The following is an 18,467-nucleotide window of genomic DNA, read 5'->3' as shown; positions in this document are numbered from 1 at the left end:
TATGACCTCCTCTGTCTGGGCTCTCAAAGTCATTTAAATGTGACCAAACTTTGTTGTCAAGGGTTCAACTATTATATGGTTAGGTCTTAAAGAAACCATATTCCAAGGCAGGAACCATAAGAGCTGCCATTTATTAAACACCAACTGTGTGCCTGGCACTGCATCAGGCCTTTTGTGTGCATCACTTCATTTCATCCTCCAAGAGCCCTTTGAAGTAGGTGTGGTTATTCCTATTTTACAGATGAGAAAACTGAGGTACAAAATTGTCAAGCAGCTTTCCAGGATCACGCAAGTGTCCAAGCCAGGACCCAAGCTCAGGGTCTGTCCTCTTGATCACTGTTCTTTATTGCCTTTCTATGCAAACTTTACACTCAACTTCAAACATACTGAAAAGATGCAAACTTCTCACTGCCAGTGCTTAATGGCACCCTGCTCTAGGCTGCAGGAATTTCTTCTGGCCACGTGCAGGGCCCCATGACATTGGGGGAATGATGAGAAGGGCTTGGACCTCAGTGACCTCCCTTTACAGAGAGTGTATTCTGTCCCATCCCCGGCTGGGTGTGCCGCATCCAGTTTGGACACTCCCCACCGTGAGCCTGTGGCAGGGGCAAAGGCCTGCACAGCCCTGCCCTCTCTTCTGACACCAGCCTCAGGCCACCCGCACATCTGACCAAATGGTTACTAATTTGGGGGTTCCTGTGGCAGCCCTCAGGTTAGGGAATTCACTAGAGTGACTCATAGACCTCAGGAAAGTGCCTTATGACAATGACAGTTTTATGATAAAGGGTACACAGAAGGCAAGGTCTGGGAAGGACCCCAGCGCTTCCATGCCCCCTCCTTGTGGACTTTGGGCATGTCCCCTAACCCCCGCCCTTGCCCAGCACGTCTATGTGTTCACCTGTCAGGAAGCTCCATATAATCTTGCTGTCCAGAGCTTAGTGTCCGGGCACGACTGATTAACTCAGGAGCCACATTACTGAACTCAAGTCTCCAGCCCCCACCTCCCCTCCCTGGTTGAGGCCAAAGTCAGCCCGGAGTCTCAACCCTCTAATCACATGATTGGTCTTTTGGGTGACCAGCCCTCATCCTGGGACCCACCAAGCTTGGGTCACCTCATTAAAATACAAAGACACTCCTATCCCTCAGGACATTCCAAGGGTTTTGGAAGCTGCGTGCCAGCAAGTGCAGACAAAGACTAGATAAATTCCTTAATGTATCACGGGTGCTGTCCTCCCGCTCAGCCCACCTCATAGACAGATGTGTGCGTGAGGCCGTCTAAGCTGCTGGGAATAATGCAAGTTCAAGGTATTTATGAAACGCTGGGGCCAGAGGAGCGTTTGCCATCTGGCAGGCCTGGAAAGTGAAGAGTCCAAACTGTTCCCTCAGTTCTGTCCTCCAGGATATTAAGGAGATGATGCAAGTAGGGAGGAACTGACCAAACGTAAGAATTTGTTTTTCTCCAGATTTCAGAAGACTTGCTCACTTGAGACACCTTCCCTAGTCAAGGCCTAAGGTAGTGAGTGTGGTAAGAGCTGAGCTAGGCTTAGACAGAGGTGTCGGAGGTCCTTGGAAGATAGGCGTGCACAGCCCATGCCGCGAACAGTCGCCAGTGACGTCCCTGACACACGGTACACTTGTCCCTTCTTCTAAAATGCCCAAGGCAGGTGCTGAGAGTTTTAGATGAGAGGCGGAACCCAGAACGACAGCCGGAGTTCATCACACTAAATAGTGATTTACGGGCTGAGGTCAATGACGTCCCCACCCTTTTCATCGGGTGGTATTACAAAGACTGTGGTCACTGTCATTCTTTTTTTTTTTTTTAAAGATGCCTTCTTTCTTAGTAAGTGCCCTTCTTCAGTGTGTGTGTGTGTGTGTGTGTGTGTGTGTGCACGTGCACGCAGATTTTTAAATGAAGTACGTGCGGTGACGTTCACGTTCCTGGTGTTGAGTTCTGTGAGTTTCGACAAACACGTTTAACCACCACCAAGAAGAGTTCCATCACCCCCAAGTATCTCCCCGTGCCTCTCCCTTCTGCTCTGAACCCCTGACTGTTGTTGATCTGCCATCCGTCTCTGTAGTTTTGCCTTTTCCAGAAGGTCGTATAAATGGAACCCTGTAATCATAAGCGCAAGCACACAGTCCTGTGAGTCTGGCTCTGTCACTGCTCAGTGCACGTGGGAGTCGTCCGTGTGGTAGTAGTCCGTTCTCTTGTCCTGCGGACTCGCGTCCTGTCATCTGGCCGTACCACCGTCTGTTTACCCATCCCCCGCAGGAGGCGCGCTTGAGTTATTTCTGGGTTTTGTCTATTATGAATTCTGCTGTAGACAAGGTGTGTGAAGGTGAGTTTTTGCTTCTCTTGGACACACACGTCAGAGCGGGGTTCAGGGATCGGATGGCCAGTGTCATCTATCTGTGTAAGGAGTGGCTAGCCAACGTTAGAAGGGGCTGTCCCGCTCTGCACTCCTACCGTCGGTATGTGAAAGTTCCAGCACCTCTCCATCCCTGGCCATGCTCAGGATTGTCACTCGCCTTCAGCCTGGCCATTCTCCTAAGTGGGTAGTGGTCGTGGTGGCTCCAAAAAGGAAAGCTTGTCTGTTCTGAATAGCAGTTTGCGAACTCTTGTACCAAGTGTCAGTGGGACCAGTGAGGTCGGCGTGGAGGGGCAGCTTGGAAACCTGACTTCACACAGGCACGCAGCCTTGTCCTTCTCGCCCCCAGCCCTTTGTCTCCCTGGGGGTGCGGAGCAGGCCAGACGTCAGCCTGAAGTGCTCAGCTTCTGTGGCTTTTGGACGGGCCCAGGGGTGGAGCAGTGGCGCTGTGTCCCAGCATGCCTCCCCAGTGCATCCTGGGTGGTGGCTTGCGGACGAGCTCATCTCCTCCTTCCCCCTTTTCCCCCTCAGGCCTACATACAGATCACTTTCGTGGAGCCCTACTTTGATGAGTATGAGATGAAAGACAGGGTAACATACTTTGAGAAGAATTTCAATCTGCGACGGTTCATGTACACCACCCCGTTCACCCTGGAGGGGCGGCCCCGGGGAGAGCTGCACGAGCAGTACCGGCGGAACACCGTCCTCACCACCATGCACGCCTTCCCCTACATCAAGACCAGGATCAGTGTCATCCAGAAGGAAGAGGTAATGGCCCCTGGAGCCAACGGGCTCGGGACTGAGGTCACCCCTGAATGCTGAGTCTCCTTCCAGGATGACACACACACACCTTCTCCGTGCTCCTTCCTGGGAGACTGGAGTGAAAACCAAAGAAAGGGACACACTGGAAATAGTATCCTGGGGGTTATCCCGTGACTCTGACGGCGCCAGGGAATCCCATTTAGGCAGCCACGCATTTCGTAGCATTACTTTATATTTAAATATTTTACATTTTGAAGTTATATCTTTAACATAAATAGAATGACAAAATGACAATATTTAACATGTATACTTTCATGATATGTTTATATGAAATATATATTTAAATTTTAAATATTTAATATTGAATTTTTATATATTTGGAAGCTTACAGGTGATTCAGACAGAGTTGTGTGATTAGTTAACAGAGACCAGAACAGCAAGCGAGTATCCGCATGAGTTGGTGATGAGCTGGAGGAAGGGCCCCATGCAAGACAGGCAAGGAGACCAGCTGGCCTCTAGTCCCAGATTCCTCCTGGGACATGGCCCAAGGCACTTATTTTCATTGAACTTCCTCATCTACACACTGACAGCAAGGACCCCTTTCTCTTCTCTGGGTCTACGTACAGTAGAAGACTTTGAATCCATTGTAAGAGGACTGATCAAGAAAGTGTCTTGAAACTAGACATAGTATAAACATTTTATTCTACTTTAAAATACAGATGTGGACATTTCTCTGTCATTCGGTTTATATAGGGCCCCAGCCTTCCCTGTGATTTGGGTTTGGCGGATCACAGCTCGGCATTGTCTTCTAGAATAAGCCTCACCCTTAATACACTGTCCATAATTTTCAGTTTTCATTTCTATAAAGCAGAGGAGGAGCTTAAAGATACTTGCTAAACAATATGAGGGCAGAGTCCTTCTGGGTTTTTATGACTTGCTTGCCCCTAGCCTTTTACAGTTGTCTTGCACACCTGATATGGCAGGAATCTTTACAGCGACTTACTTTCGTGATGCCTTGCCCCACCATTCAGCTTGGTGTTCATAGAAACAGTTCTGTTTCTTTCCACACCCACAGCTCATAGTTTGTGCATTCTTTAATTAGATGAGGTCATTAAAATAACAGGCGTAACAGGCATCATCAAGTTGCCGAACGCACCGAGCTGAACTGTGGTGAACGGATGCCTCAAGGGGCAGGAGCAGAAGTGACTGAGCTCACTGCCCACCGGCTAGGGTGTTCAGCTACCACATCAGAGAGCGAGCTTCGTGGATGAAGAAATCCTGAATGAGTGACTCAGTTAGGAGGAGGTTGGGTTAGAAGGCATCTATTATATTTCTTATTATTATGGACTTTTGAACACTAGGACAGGTAGGCATAGCACATGGTCCCTGTAAGAATTCTCACAGCATTTCTTGGCCGTATCTCCCTTCCCGGAGAACCCCGGTGTGTTAGATCACTAGGACTGTTGTAACAAAGGACCACGGGCTGCATGGCTGAAACGGCAGAAATGTATTGTCTCACAGTTCTGGAGGCTAGCGACCAAATTAAAATGTTGGCAGGGTTGGTTCCTTCCAAGGGTTGTGGGGAATGGATATGTTCTGGGCCTCCCTCCTTGGCTTGTGGATGACAGTCTCCTCCCTGTGTCTTCACATTCTCTCCCTTGACATGTGTCCCTGTGTCCAAATTTCCTCCCTTTACAGGGACATCCATCATACAGGGCCCATCCTAATGTCCTCTCTTTAACTTGATTACCTCCAGAAAGACCCTATCTCAAATAAGGTCACATTCTGAGGTACTGGGAATTAGGACTTCAGTATATGAAGTGGGGGGGGGGTATACTTCCACCTACAACATTCAAGAAGGACCCTACCCCAAACCTGCAGAACTTGGCAACTAGCAGATTGACCCTTAAGAGAATTCTGTTAACCGGGAATTCACCTTCAGGGTGCGTTGGAGAAGGTACAAATGATGCCAAAATCATATGTTACGGTGGGGACAACAACCTTGAGTGTACTTCTAATACCTTCTCTAATTATAAGTCAAGTAACTTGTTCAGTAATTGGAAAGGAAACTTAGCAAGGTAGGAAGAACATGGATTTTGAATGTAGACATCATTGTGATCAATTTCTGAGCTCCCTCCTTACTACCCTGTGTCATCTTGTGCCACTTCCTTAACCTTGCAAATCCTTCTTTGGCTGTAAAATGGAGAGAATACAGAGGTGGTTTAAAGGAGTCCATGAGAAATATCCGCAAAGTTCCCCGAACACAGTAAGTGTTCAAGCAATGGTGGGTCTTTCCTTCCTCTTAACCTATCCAGAGTATTCTAAATACTCTGAAGGTCTCCTTACCTGCCTCTTCAAATCCAGGTGCATCATAGCCCCAGGTTTGTCTGTGACTTACAAGACCAGACAATGACTTCCCTGCACTTATGTCTTATGTTCAGTTTGTTTTGACACCAATTGAAGTTGCCATCGAAGATATGAAGAAGAAGACCCTGCAGTTAGCCGTTGCCATTCACCAGGAGCCCCCTGATGCCAAGATGCTTCAGATGGTGCTGCAGGGCTCTGTCGGAGCTACTGTAAATCAGGTGAGCAAAACCAGCTGCTGGCAGCTCCTCCCGTCCTTGTCACTTTGGTTTTCATTGTATGTCTACGCCCTCCTTCCGTAAGTTTGATGAGGGATCTGATCCACACATAAATTAGACCCAACACTTGTGAGGTTTAGAAGACTTTGAGGAGGCCTCTTCATGTAACAACCATGGTAGAAAAGAAGTCCCAAGAGTGCCTGGGTGGCTCAGTTGGTTAAGCACCTACCTTGGGCTCAGGTCATGATCTCAGGGTCCTGGGATCGAACCCTGCATTGGGTTCCCTGCTCAGCAGGGAGTCTGCTTCTCCCTCTGCCCCTACCCCCCTTGTGCTCTCTCTCTGTTGCTCACTCTCTCAAATAAATAAAGTCTTAAAAAATAAAAACGAAAGAAAAGAAAGAAAGAAAGAAAGAAAGAAAGAAAGAAAGAAAGAAAGAAAAAGAAAGAAAGAAAGAGAAAGAAAGGGAAAGAAAGAAAGAAAGAAAGAAAGGGAAAGAAAGAAAAGGAAAAAGAAAAGAAAAGAAAGAAAAGAAGTCCTAGACATGAGTGGACCACGTGTAAGGAGTACTGTTTTCACAGAGAGTTCTTCACTCTGAGGCCAGACCTGGCAGCACGCTGCAGATCTGGGGTTCTGTTGCAGAGGGCTGAGTCATGCCCAATTTAGGCAGAGTTGTTGCAGAGCTTGAGGCCAATCTAAGAATGTCTGTAGGAGAGACAAGAAAGGGTCTAGAACATGCAGCCCCTGGGTCAGTCACCAGACCAATCCAGCATGCCAGGACCTTGCCAACCAGGAGTTACCAGGGACCAGGCTTCTTGGGCCACTTCATACCAAGCTAGATATTCTCTCTCTACCCCTTAGAATCCTTACTCCCAAACTCAGCATGTAACTAAACATGTCTCAGATACAGGGAGGTACTAGCTTCATACTTTCACCCTTAATTTCAGATCCAGATCTGCTCTTGTCTACACCTCCACTCAAAAACCAATGAGTATCATGACTTTTTCCTCACTCAGCACAGCTGGACTTCCCTGCAAAAATTGTGTTCAGATAATATCAAAGGAGCAGAAATAGCACAGGAGAAATGACTATTCTATTTCCAAGATCAGAAAATATTAGGAAGTTTTTGCTTTAAGTCCCAATCCTTTAAGGAAAATGGAAGACTTTATGAACCCACAACCGTGTACTATGTGTATCTCTGACACAAGCCAGCAATTACACAAAATGGCGCCCACAACTAGTCCAACAAGTGAATATAGAAGGATGATGCAAGACAATCCTCAGGGGCGCCTGGGTGGCACAGCGGTTAAGCGTCTGCCTTTGGCTCAGGGCGTGATCCTGGCGTTACGGGATCGAGCCCCACATCAGGCTCCTCCGCTATGAGCCTGCTTCTTCCTCTCCCACTCCCCCTGCTTGTGTTCCCTCTGTCGCTGGCTGTCTCTCTCTCTGTCAAATAAATAAATAAAATCTTAAAAAAAAAAAAGACAACGCTCAATTTTAGAAAAGCAACTCAAAGCACATACCCTGTGATGCAGTAGTATTACCTTTACATACAAAGGAGAGCCTATTATTAGTATAGCATTTGATTAAGAAAATACTTTTTGGGGTGCCCTGGTGGCTCAGTTGGTTAAGCATCTTCCTTCGGCTCAGGTCATGATCTCAGGGTCCTGGGATCAAGTCCAGTGTTAGGTTCCCTACTCAGCGGGGAGTCTGTCCAGCTCCCTCTCCCTCTGCCCCTTCCTCTCGCTCCTGCTCTCTCTCCCTCTCTATCAAATAATTAAGTAAAATCTTAAAAAAAAAAAAGAAAAGAAAAGAAAATACATTTATACTTCTGAGTATTCTCCTTAATCTCCAGACTCCTAAGAAATCAAAGTTTCCTGAGAAGTTCAGTACCTTCCTTGATTTTTTGTTGCGGTCACACTACCGCCAGAATTAAATGTCCAAACTAAGAAGTCGATCCAAGATTTTCTCCCAAGTAATTTAATTTTCTTTCCAATGTCATATTGTTCTGTTCCTTTTTCCATCAGGGCCCACTGGAAGTAGCCCAAGTGTTCTTGGCCGAAATTCCAGCTGACCCAAAGCTCTATCGACATCACAACAAGCTGAGATTATGCTTTAAGGAATTCATAATGCGGTAAGAGGGAATATGGCTGGGAAGGAGCAGTGGTTCTCAGAGTGGGGTCCCCAGACCAGCAGCTACAGCATCCCCTGAGAACTTGCTAGAAAGGTGACTTCTCGGGCACCAACTAGACCTACTGAATCGGGATTTCCCGAGGTGGAGCCTGGCAGTCTAGGTTTTAACATTCTGGGAATTCTGATGCATACTCACGCCAGGGAACCTCTGCAGGAGACCGGCCTTATGCGTACTATTAAGTAACTGACATTCAAACCGTGAAGTGCTTTCATGTTTATCATCTTGTGTGTGCCTCACACATCAAACCAGCCTCGTTTTGCAAAAAAGGGAAACAGAGGTTTGGAGATGGGACATGATTTTGCCTGAGGTCACACAGCTAGTTAGTAGGAGAGCTGAGTTCAAATCCAGATCTTCTGAACCACATAGGCCACACCTCCATCCATGTGCTGACCGTCCACCATGCTTTCAAGTCCAAGAGGGTGTTGGTATTGGCTTTAGAAGTTTTAATATCACTCAGTAACTTATTTTTCAAATCTTAAGAATAGACCCTGCCTCAAATTTGGTGAAGGCAATTCTAACACTGGGCTTTTTCAAAAGTATCATCTCTCTGGCAGTTCCCATTGTCAGACAAGCCTCTGTGGACTGGCTTCAGGAGTGGCCTGTTCCGGCTGCATAGGTGTGGGTCTTTGAGCAACGTCTTGCAAACTATTGCAGTAAAGATGGGTTCAGTGGGGTCTCTGTGGCCCTAAAATGAGTGATTATGAAGGATGTGATGACCTTTCACCCATGACATCAGGATAATGTGTACCAGTATTTCTTTTCAACCTTAGAGCAGCATATCAAGTGTAGGAATAACCTCACGTGACAGATGAGGAATAAAGGAGGCTAAAAGTGAAAGTTTGCTAAATTCACTGAGAACTCATCTGCATGCCAGTGTTGGGTAAGATGAGATATCCCTCCTTCTCCACAGGCTTCGCTAAGAGGTTTGCAAACATGCTGCGTATGGAGACACACTCGGTCTGTGTGCACACACCCATACACACCCACGGCATAGACACAGACATTATATTTATTAATATTTTGGGATTTGAATTGCTTCCTGAATTTGATAGCAATTCTGACATTGCACAAAAGCTGCATTTTCTTTAGTAAATAGTGCATTTTTACAAAACAAAACACTAGAAAATACTGCGGGAATTTTTAAAGATCTATTTCCTTTCCACTTATCTTCATTTAAAATTAGTTACGGGGGACACCTGGGTGGCTCAGTTGGTTAAGCATCTGGCTCTTGATTTTTGCTCGGGTCATGATCTTGGGGTCCTGGGATTGAGACCCATGTGGGGCTCCATGCTCAGTGGGGAGTCTGCTTGAGATGCTCTCACTCCCTCTTCCTCAGCTCCTTCCCCTGGCTTGCGCTTACTCTCTCTCTCTCTAGAATAAATCTTGAAAAAATAAATAAAATGAAATAAAATAAGTTCTGGTTGAAGGCCCCTGAAGTTGGCAGTGGCCCAGGTCTCTCTGACCCTCTGAAAGGACCTCCAAAATGTTTAATGAGACAGAGTATGACCCGGGTAGGATATCAGTTGTGGGAATACAGGAGCTGAGAATCCCTCTGCTCCCGACGGGACCCCTATGTGCATGGCCAAATAGGAACACAGTGCTGCGTGCACTAGCCACTGCCAGGAGTGCAGGAAATACAGGGCTGCAGAGTTCAGAAAGGGACGGTCCATCAGAGGCTGGAGGGCTGGGGAAGCCTTCACTTCAACTTGGTCTTGAATATTTAGGTAGAACAAAGGGGGCGGTCAGAAGAGGGAGCCATGCCTCATAAAGCAACAGACCACAAAAAACTCAGGGGTCCTCTGAGTCAGTAAGAGCAGCGTGTTCTGGAAGCCTGCTAGGACAAGAGGAGAGACGAAAGACAGTGGTATTGGCAGATGGGCTCTGAACAGAACCGAAATGTAAAAGCAGGCTCGTGAAGAGGAGACACAACTTTGTTCCCTAGTCTGTAAATCAGACCCTCAACACAGCAGGAGGCAAGCAGACCCCCCCCCCAGTTGCTTAATTGCTTCTCAAGTCCCCTGAGCAAGTTGCAGGCTTTTAATGAACAAAATCAATATTTTGTCACATTATTGCACCCGGTATTTCCTGCCCACTCTCTGCTTCCAACAGACAGCCAAGGTGATGCAAGAGTGGAAAATACTGGGGGGGTGGGACAGCTCTTGGGTTTTCCTGTGAGTGAGCCCCCACTGCTCGGCAGACTTGGGCAGTGGGTTGATAAGCCCAGATTTCCAAGGTGAACATTGTGAGTCTTCTGATACCTCTTTGCTGAGCGCGAAAGCTTACACTTGCCAGGTGCCCTGCAGTGAGGCCCTGCCTTAGACTGTGGCCTTGGACTTGGCTGTCGTGGCACCGGACAGACCGTAGAGGACCTGGCAGGCCGGCCCGAGGCGGCTGATGCTCAGCCAGCCAGTCCCGCAGCTCCTCAGCCAGTTGCCAGGTGGGGACCTTGACCCCCTCCAGCCTTTTCCTGCCATAAGAAAAAAAACACCTCCAGGTTTCAGAAGCCAAGATGGCGAGATACCCCATTCTGTTTCTTTCTTCTGCTCCCCAAATTACTTCAAGCTGTTTTAGACGGTGCGACCAGAGCCCATCTGGGTTTTTAAATTTTTTTCTTACCTATCTGCCTTAGCTTAGGCTGGTGTCACCAAATACCATGGGCTGAGTGGCTGGAACAACAGACATTTACTTCTCACAGCGTTGGAGGCAGGGGAGGCTGAGATGAGGGTGCTGGCAGAGCCTCCTCACGGGGTGGAGAGAGGAAGAGGAAGAACGCTCTCTGACAAGGGCACGAATCCTACCCTGTGGGTCCCATCCCCACGGTAATTTACACCAAAATGCCTCTGAACAGAAGGCCTTACCTCCAAATACCATCTCATGGGGTGTTAGGGCTTCAACAAAGGAATTGGGGGTGGGGGGCAGAGGACACATTCAGTCCATAACATCTGAACACTCTCAGTCTTACATAGACTAAGTGATCCTTACATTTATTTTTATATTGAGATAAAAGACCATGTCCTCCACGGCACCTCCATCACGAGTTGTCTTTAGGGGAAGTAGTTTCAGATACACCCGGACAGGCTCCTACCACACGTATGGTCACAGAGATGGGACACGGCCCGTGGAGCGGTGGTGTTTGCAGACTGCAGTGAGGGTCTGTGAAGAGGAGGGAGGGAGAATTTGCCCAAGCGGCCAAAGGAACACCAAATGTATATCATGTAGGTAGAAACAGAAGCAGGAGGCAGGAAGAGATTTGAATATGTAACAGGAAAGCAAAGCCTCAAATATTGTGAGGGGTTGCTCAGGACGGGGAACATAGGAATGACTTCCTCTGTTGACTTCCTATGTCCCTTTTCTAAGGTCACAGAGACCTTATCAGGGCCAAGGATGCTAGAAAACTGAGAGCCAGGTAGAACGGATTATACATCAGGCACATATGCGGGTGCATACGCGCCCCCCCCCGCCAGACACACACACAGGGCTCTTCCCCTCCCTCATGCCTCCTGTAATGATTCTAAACCCCCCCCCAAAATCCATTTTTGTTACAATGTGATCATGTCCTTCTCTCTCAGCGCACCCCAACCCCCAAGTCTCCTGAGCAAGCTGGTCCTCAGGGCTGGTCCGTGCTCAGAGAGGGGTCATCATGCCAGAGGGTTGCTGGAGCTGATACCAAATTAGAGAATATTATAGAAACATGGGAACTGCAGGACTCTGTGAGTCTTCAGGACAGAAGCCCAGGGCCTGAGCCAGTGTGATGTGACTCAAATATGAGTCTGGTCTGGTGAACCACCCCCCTCTGCCTGGACTCTAGGAATCTGCTTCCAGGTGTCAGATGCGAGCCTGGACACCTTCCCTAGCCTGTAGCCCCCACCCCCCCACATCTGGCACTAGGAGGAGGAGAAAGGGCCACCGGACCTTCTGTGAGGGAGGCTGCCACACAGACCCAACCTCTGAGGGGACCACAGGAAGATCCTGCCCCTGGTCTGCCCTGGGGTGCGCTCCCTGCCCCCACAGCGCTGCGTCCTGTAGTGGTGGGGGGCACACAGGATGATGCCTTTCTTTGGGCTGTAACCCCTACTTCGCTCCCAAAAAGCAGGCAGTGTTGACCGTGAAGCCCTCCCTGGCAGTCGCCGGTCAGCTAGGTCGTCACACACCTGACACCGTTTCATCCCCGTAAACCCACTTTATAGATGAAGGAGGTTGAAGAAAGTTATAATCAGCCCAAGGTCACACAGCAAGTAAGTGGCCGAACCACGATTTGAAGTCTTCACTTGGGACAGGCTTGCCCTTGGGGTCGGGGGTTTGGGTGAGGCCGCCCAGGGAGGGAGGAAATGTGGGGGCTGAATTGGAGAAAACCACCGGGGTGGGGGCTGAATTGGAGAAAACCACCGGGGAGGGGTGCCTGGCGGAGCCCTGGCTCTCTCACACCCATTGCAGGAGGCAACCTGTGCCCCTGGTGCCCTGCCCCCAAAAGCTCCTTCCTTGCCTTAAAGGGCCTGGAGCCCAGTCCCAGAGGGCAGGCGGGAGTCCAGTCTTCAGCTTCTCCAGTATCGCTGTCAGACTCTCACCATTCCAGAAGTTCCATCTCTTCACTGGGCCCTGAGGGGAGGTTTGCTAAAGGGGTACCAGGAAGAAGCTGAGAAAGGCAGAGTACTACAAACTGGGGCTCCAGAGAGAACACTTTCAACTTGAGACCAAGGCCATATGCCTGGATTCTAGCTGGAAAGGCCAGTGTCTTCCCAGGGGGAGTACGTGGTGTCACAGTTAGGAGTGTGGGCTCCTGAGCCAGGCTGCTGGGGCTCACGGACCCACCGTGCCTTAACTAGCTGTGGGACCTTGGGCAAGTTACCTGGCCTCTGTTTCTCCAACTTTAAAATGGGAATTATAATCGTAACTATCTCTTAGATCCAGTGTCGGATACGATGAGTTAAGACACAGAGCTTAGAACAAGGCTTGGCACATACTAAGTGAGCCATCGGTGTCACATCATTTGGTGGGGCAGAGACCAGATCAGTTTGAGAGGAAACAGAAACTTAACCATCTGATTTAAATATAGACATAGTCCGCCCGTGACTTGGGTGCCTCTGTAAGGTTTGCGGCCAGGGACGCCTGAGCCGAGGAGAGGCAGGTCTCTGAGCGTGCACCTGACTCTGCTGTTCGTGCAGGTGCGTGACCTGGGACAGGGCACTCCGTCTCTGCATCTTTCATGAACTGTGAAAAACCAGGGGCAGGAATATAAACTCCCTAGTACTTCATCATTCTCATATCGAACAAATCATTTTCACCCCACCTATTAATATATTTGTCTTTGTAAAACACTTCATCTATTGCTGTGCAACGAGCTACCTCAAGACTTAGTGGCTTAAAATGACAACATTGAGTTATTACACGTGTGTGGTTCTAGGGGCTGGTGGGCTCCGCGAGGTGGCTTTTGCCCAGTCTCTCCGTGGCACCCAGACAGTGGCTGGGGCTTGAATTGCCTGAAGTCTTCCTCACTCACATGTTTGCTGTCTGAGCTGAAAAATACTCAAAGAGCAGGTGGTTCAGAACTCCGAAGGCACGTGTCCCGGGAGACAGAGCCAGGTAGACACCACACTGGCTTCTTTTACCCCAGTCGCCGAGCATGGAAAGCATTTAACCACGTCCAGGACACATGGTACACAATCAGAGTACACCCGCTAGCTCTTAGACTTCTGAGCACAAAGACTGGGGAGAGTTCAGTTAATTCCCCCCTAGTTTTCAGAGACATTCCCAAGGACGCGGTCAGCCTCTGCAGGCCTCCTGTCATCTGCCAGTGTTACAAACCCAGGCCTGAAGTCATCCTGAAGCTGATTTTATTTTACAAATGGCCGTAGCTCGTAACTGTGAGTTAAGAAGCAATAAAAACATAAGGGATAATGGTGATTTCTTAGGATTCAAAGATTATACACCTCCCCTTCCCACCCTTTCTTGAACACTTGATACGCAACCTCAGATATCCTACAGTTTGCTTCAGTTAACATCAAACTTAAAAGATTGGCGAAGATCCAGTTAGAGGGGAGCTTTTGGGTTCTGGTGGAGTTAAATCAAATCCTTCTGCCAGGGGCTAATTGTGTAAGAAAGCTGTGGTCACGGGTTTATTTTTGCCTAGGCCAGGTAGCTCTCCCCTGTCCTGTAGCCACATTCTACCCACTTCACCTTCGGCTGTCATCCTGAAAATGTGCTCAGTGGTAATACCAAGGATTTGGGTCACAAGGCCTGGGTAGCCCCATGACTTACCCCAGATCTACCCCTGCTATTGGGAAAACAGTTTAAACCACATTGATCACCAGGATCCCATTCACCTGCAGGGTAATAAAGAATTATTACCAATTTTTGCAGGCCAGCTAGGTTTCAACCATTATGGTGTCCCTTCAAGCTTTGTTGATTTGTAAGTTCCCTTAGGCAGCACAGTATGAAATAAAAAGCAAGACTTTATCATGTTTAAATAATATGAGTTTTCTTCTTTGGTACGTAGCGTACTCTGTGGGAGACCGTGAACACACTGGGCTTAACTGTCTACAAGTGAGGTCAACACAATGAGCTGTAATGATTTTCTCTCTGACGCTTTGCGGTTTCACCATAGTGGAGCTCCGTATGGATCTGTTTCTGTCGATGATAGGATTTGTGTCAGTTTGCAATTCTGGAAAATTATCAGCTGTTATCTCCTTAAATATTGCCTCTTATGTTTCATTCCCTTAGAGAGTCATTCAGATGTGGGTTGGGCATCTCCGTTATATCTCCAAGCTCTTTTTTTTTTTTTTTTTAGATTTTATTTTTTTATCTGCAAGAGAGAGAGAGAGCATGAGTGGGGGGCGAGGGGCAGAAGGAGAGGGAAAAGCGGGCTCCCTGCTGAGCAGGTAGCCCCGTGCTGGGTGGGCTCCATTCCAGAACCCTGAGATCATGACCTGAGCCAAAGGCAGACACTTAACTGACTGAGCCACCCAGGCGTCCCTCTACCTCCAGGTTCTTAACCATTTTTTTATATTTTTAATTTTAAAAAAATTTCTTCGGTGATTTCCTTAGATCTGCCATATAATTCGTGTGTTCTCCATTTGTGTCTGGTTTATTTTCTAACCCGTCCATTGGGATCTTTCTTTTTATCTTAGTGACTATATTTTTATTTCTAGAAGTTCCATTTGGTTCTTTTCTGAAGTTTCCCTGATCTCTTTTTTCATACTCTCCAGTTATTTTCATCTTGAATTTTATGCCTTTTTTTTTAATCACATCTCCATATTAACTTTGGTCTTTCATATTGCTCTGTCATCTCGAATTCTTACTGGGCTGTTTCTCCTGCTTGTGGCATCTGTTGGTCCTCCCCCGTGATGACTGTTTTCCTCCTATGCTTTGTGATATTGTACTGTGAGCTCATCTTTGGCAAGGCTCACTCTTTCTGTGGGTGGCCCATGAGCCCAGACGGAAAAAGCATTTCTCTAAAGCAACTTTACATTAATTTCTGTCCGAGCCCTGGGGATTCCACTTACCTTGGTTGCTTTTTAAGTTAATTTCTCACCTTGGAGCCCTCACTGCCCAGGAGTATAAATTTGTAACTCATACCCACGTGGGGCGCCAGCCTAGAATTTCAGTTCTTAAAGTGCTTTTCTTTCCTAGTGATGGCCCCAGACTCTTAGCAAGCTTTCATTCCACCTCTCTGGACAACTGGCAGTATTTTTCTAGACCCCCTTTCATAAACAGGGTAGCAGCTTTTCAAGCCCTATATGCAAGGGGCATATTCAGAGCCCCACTTTGCCCTCTACGTCTCCTGTCTTGTGTGGGGTCCCAGCACCCTGCACCTCCCCCAGCCTCCAGGACCCCTGTGCAGTCTTGAAATTCTAATGGGCAGGTCTTGGGACGGCTGCCATGGCATCAGCTCCTGCTATCACTCTGATGTGGATTTTTCTCCTCCTCTCCGGGACCTGGGGCTTCCCTTTCTCCTACAGCAAACGTTTGCTGTGCTTTCTAGCACTTCCATGTGTGTGCAGCAGGAGGGGGGCTGAGTGGCATCTGCCCTGTCTACCATGTTGCTGCAAGTTACAGTGAGTTTCTTGTGAGCATAACAATGACCCTGAGTTTGAATCCTGGCCTCACGGCTTCCTCGCCGTTATCTTGGGCAAGTGACCTAACATTTCTGAGCTTCAAGGACAAAATGGAGATAAATACAGACTTCCGGATTTGTTGGGAGAATTAACCAGATAATGCATGGAATACCCTTTGTATGATGACTGGCATGTAACAACTCAGAGCATGTAATTTTTGCAACTGGGTGACTTTGCAAAAATAGGGATTCCTGGCTGTTACTCCTTAGGGATTCTGGTTCCTTAAATCTGAGGTACCAGATTTCTGGAAATCTGAACTTTGAAAGGCTCCACGGGCAATCCAGATAGGCCCCCGAATTTGAAGACACTCTTGGAGGTACTCAAGAAATGTTAGATAACACCTAAGTACTTCAAACTCCTGTGAAATACAACCTCATTTCCCCCCTACCCTGATGTTTGCATTCAGGTGCGGTGAGGCCGTAGAGAAAAACAAGCGTCTCATCACAGCCGACCAGAGGGAGTATCAGCAGGAACTCAAAAAGAACTACCACAAGCTGAAAGAGAACCTCAGGCCAATGATCGAGCGGAAAATTCCAGAACTCTACAAGCCAATATTCAGAGTTGAGAGTCACAAGAGGTAAGTTCAGGGCGGAGGAGGCCTCTTCCCGGGGGATAAAGGACAGGGCTTAGGGCCCAGTGGGTCAGGGCGCGCTCTGGTACACTGGGGAGCTGCAGGAGTTCTGAGGACAGAGAGTGCACCTGGGGTCAGAGAAGCCGCCAGAACCCCATCTGTCCTGCCTCCATCCTGAGTGCCTTGCACTCCCTCTACCTTCTCTGTGACCTCCCTGGGACCCCTTCATGTTGGCCTTCTGCCCGTGGTCTTCCCAGGACCCATTTCCTCCAGTGTTTTTTCTGGCCCTGGTGTGAAGGAATCGCAGGACCTTTGCACTTTCACTAACTCACTGAGTTGCCCACAATCCTTATCCTTTTCTGGTGGGTGATCCCCCTCCGCCACTCTCTTTAAAAGATTAATTGATCTTTCTTACCTCTGTTTCCCCACCCCCCTCTCTCCTTTGTAATTTCAGAGACTCCTTCCACAGATCTAGTTTCAGGAAATGTGAAACCCAGTTGTCACAGGGCAGCTAGGAAAAGCTGTCCTCATGCATGGAGACCGAGGCTCTGTGACCCTGGAGAAGTACTCGCTGGTACTTAAAACACAGGACATTTGCCACACAGGATGGACTGCACGCTCCCGGAGTAGACAGCACTCTAGAAGCTTCAGGATCCCAGTGACCATGGGAATTACACCCAAATGGGATCTGATCAGATTTTGGCCAACCGTCCTGGGGGATGGGGATAGTGGAGGGTGGTCAATCAGGGGAGCTTGTGTATTTATCAAAGCACGGTTTTTCACAATATTGTACAAAACGAGGCATAGTCAGCGTGTCCTGCTGAGGGGTCGGTCACTGTCTACAGGAGAGATGACTTCCTCCGGCCATATTTGCATTTACAGGATAAACCCAAATTGCCCGTGGGGAGATGGAAGCATTGTCCACCGTCCCGTCCAGAGCGAACGTCACACGTTCCCTGTGTACGGGAGAGGAGGGTGAGCTGGCAGGAGTGCAAAACTTTGTGTTCAATAAATCCGTGAGGGAGGCCTCACGAGAAATCTAAAAATCATGATGATGGCTGGAAGCTTGGAGCTAGATGAATGATTTGTGAACTCATTACCTTTTTGGTAATGGTGGACTAATTGTTGTATAGTTGTTACTGTGTGTTAAGTTAATTTAACAAGCGTTTCTAGAGGAGGACCCAGGGCTCGCTGACTTAGGAGTTAACACGGTACTCTGCTGCGTTCACTTCAATTCAAGCAGTTCTCCTTTGCGTGTTTTTCTTCTCCTTCTCACTTACTCTTTTTCTCCTCCCGCCTGGGACCAAGTTCATTTTTGTAAAAGGATGATAGTTCTGCTGTCATTTCAGAGCGTCACGCTGTCCATCAGCATATGTATATCGGCTGCAGAGTAGACTGAACTTGCACTTCTTTTGACAATGTACTTTAGGGGACAGATGAACAAAATTATGGCTTGAGAATTAAATTATATATTTTTAATATGCCCAATGCCCCTGACTGGTACTAAAAATGTAATAAGAACGGCAAGTGAAATGTTTCCCTTTGCAACTCGTGTTTTTTATTCTGACAACTCTTAACTTTCATGAAGCACTTCGAGAAAAGGAAAGATGCACAGGCATGGCTCTCCAGACGGTGCTGTCCCGGGGTGCACCTCTTATGCAGTATTTAATTTGGTGTTTATAAGAGAGAGAATTTCTTTTGGATAACCCAGACCTTTTTATGCGTGAATTTATATTCTGAAAGAGGTCTTTTTTTTTTTTTTTAATCATGAAAGCTTACTAGTTTACATGGCAAACTTTTTGGTGTTTAGGCATTTGAGGAAGAATTCTTTCTAAAATATATTATACATTTAATTACTCTCCTAAATAAGTACATAAGAT

General features: G+C 47.8%; 1 protein-coding gene across 6 annotated transcripts in view; it reads left to right on the top strand.

Moving 5' to 3' along the window:
- DOCK8 (dedicator of cytokinesis 8) overlaps positions 1-18,124 on the top strand; it is a 219,260-nt gene extending 201,136 nt beyond the window's left edge. For all 6 annotated transcript variants that reach the window (XM_044391271.3, XM_044391272.3, XM_026519308.4 and 3 more), the window contains 5 exons: positions 2,901-3,137; positions 5,573-5,716; positions 7,739-7,845; positions 16,423-16,593; positions 17,042-18,124. In XM_044391271.3, the coding sequence (XP_044247206.3) occupies positions 2,901-3,137; positions 5,573-5,716; positions 7,739-7,845; positions 16,423-16,593; positions 17,042-17,102 (720 nt within the window). In that variant the 3' untranslated portion in view covers positions 17,103-18,124. The remainder of the gene's footprint in view (positions 1-2,900; positions 3,138-5,572; positions 5,717-7,738; positions 7,846-16,422; positions 16,594-17,041) is intronic.
- The last annotated feature ends 343 nt before the right edge of the window (positions 18,125-18,467 follow it).

This window comes from Ursus arctos, unplaced genomic scaffold (assembly GCF_023065955.2).
Source record: "Ursus arctos isolate Adak ecotype North America unplaced genomic scaffold, UrsArc2.0 scaffold_33, whole genome shotgun sequence".
Taxonomy (NCBI): domain Eukaryota; kingdom Metazoa; phylum Chordata; class Mammalia; order Carnivora; family Ursidae; genus Ursus; species Ursus arctos.
The sequence above is the reverse complement of the archived record's forward strand: the minus strand, read 5'-3'. Positions and strand labels throughout refer to the sequence as shown.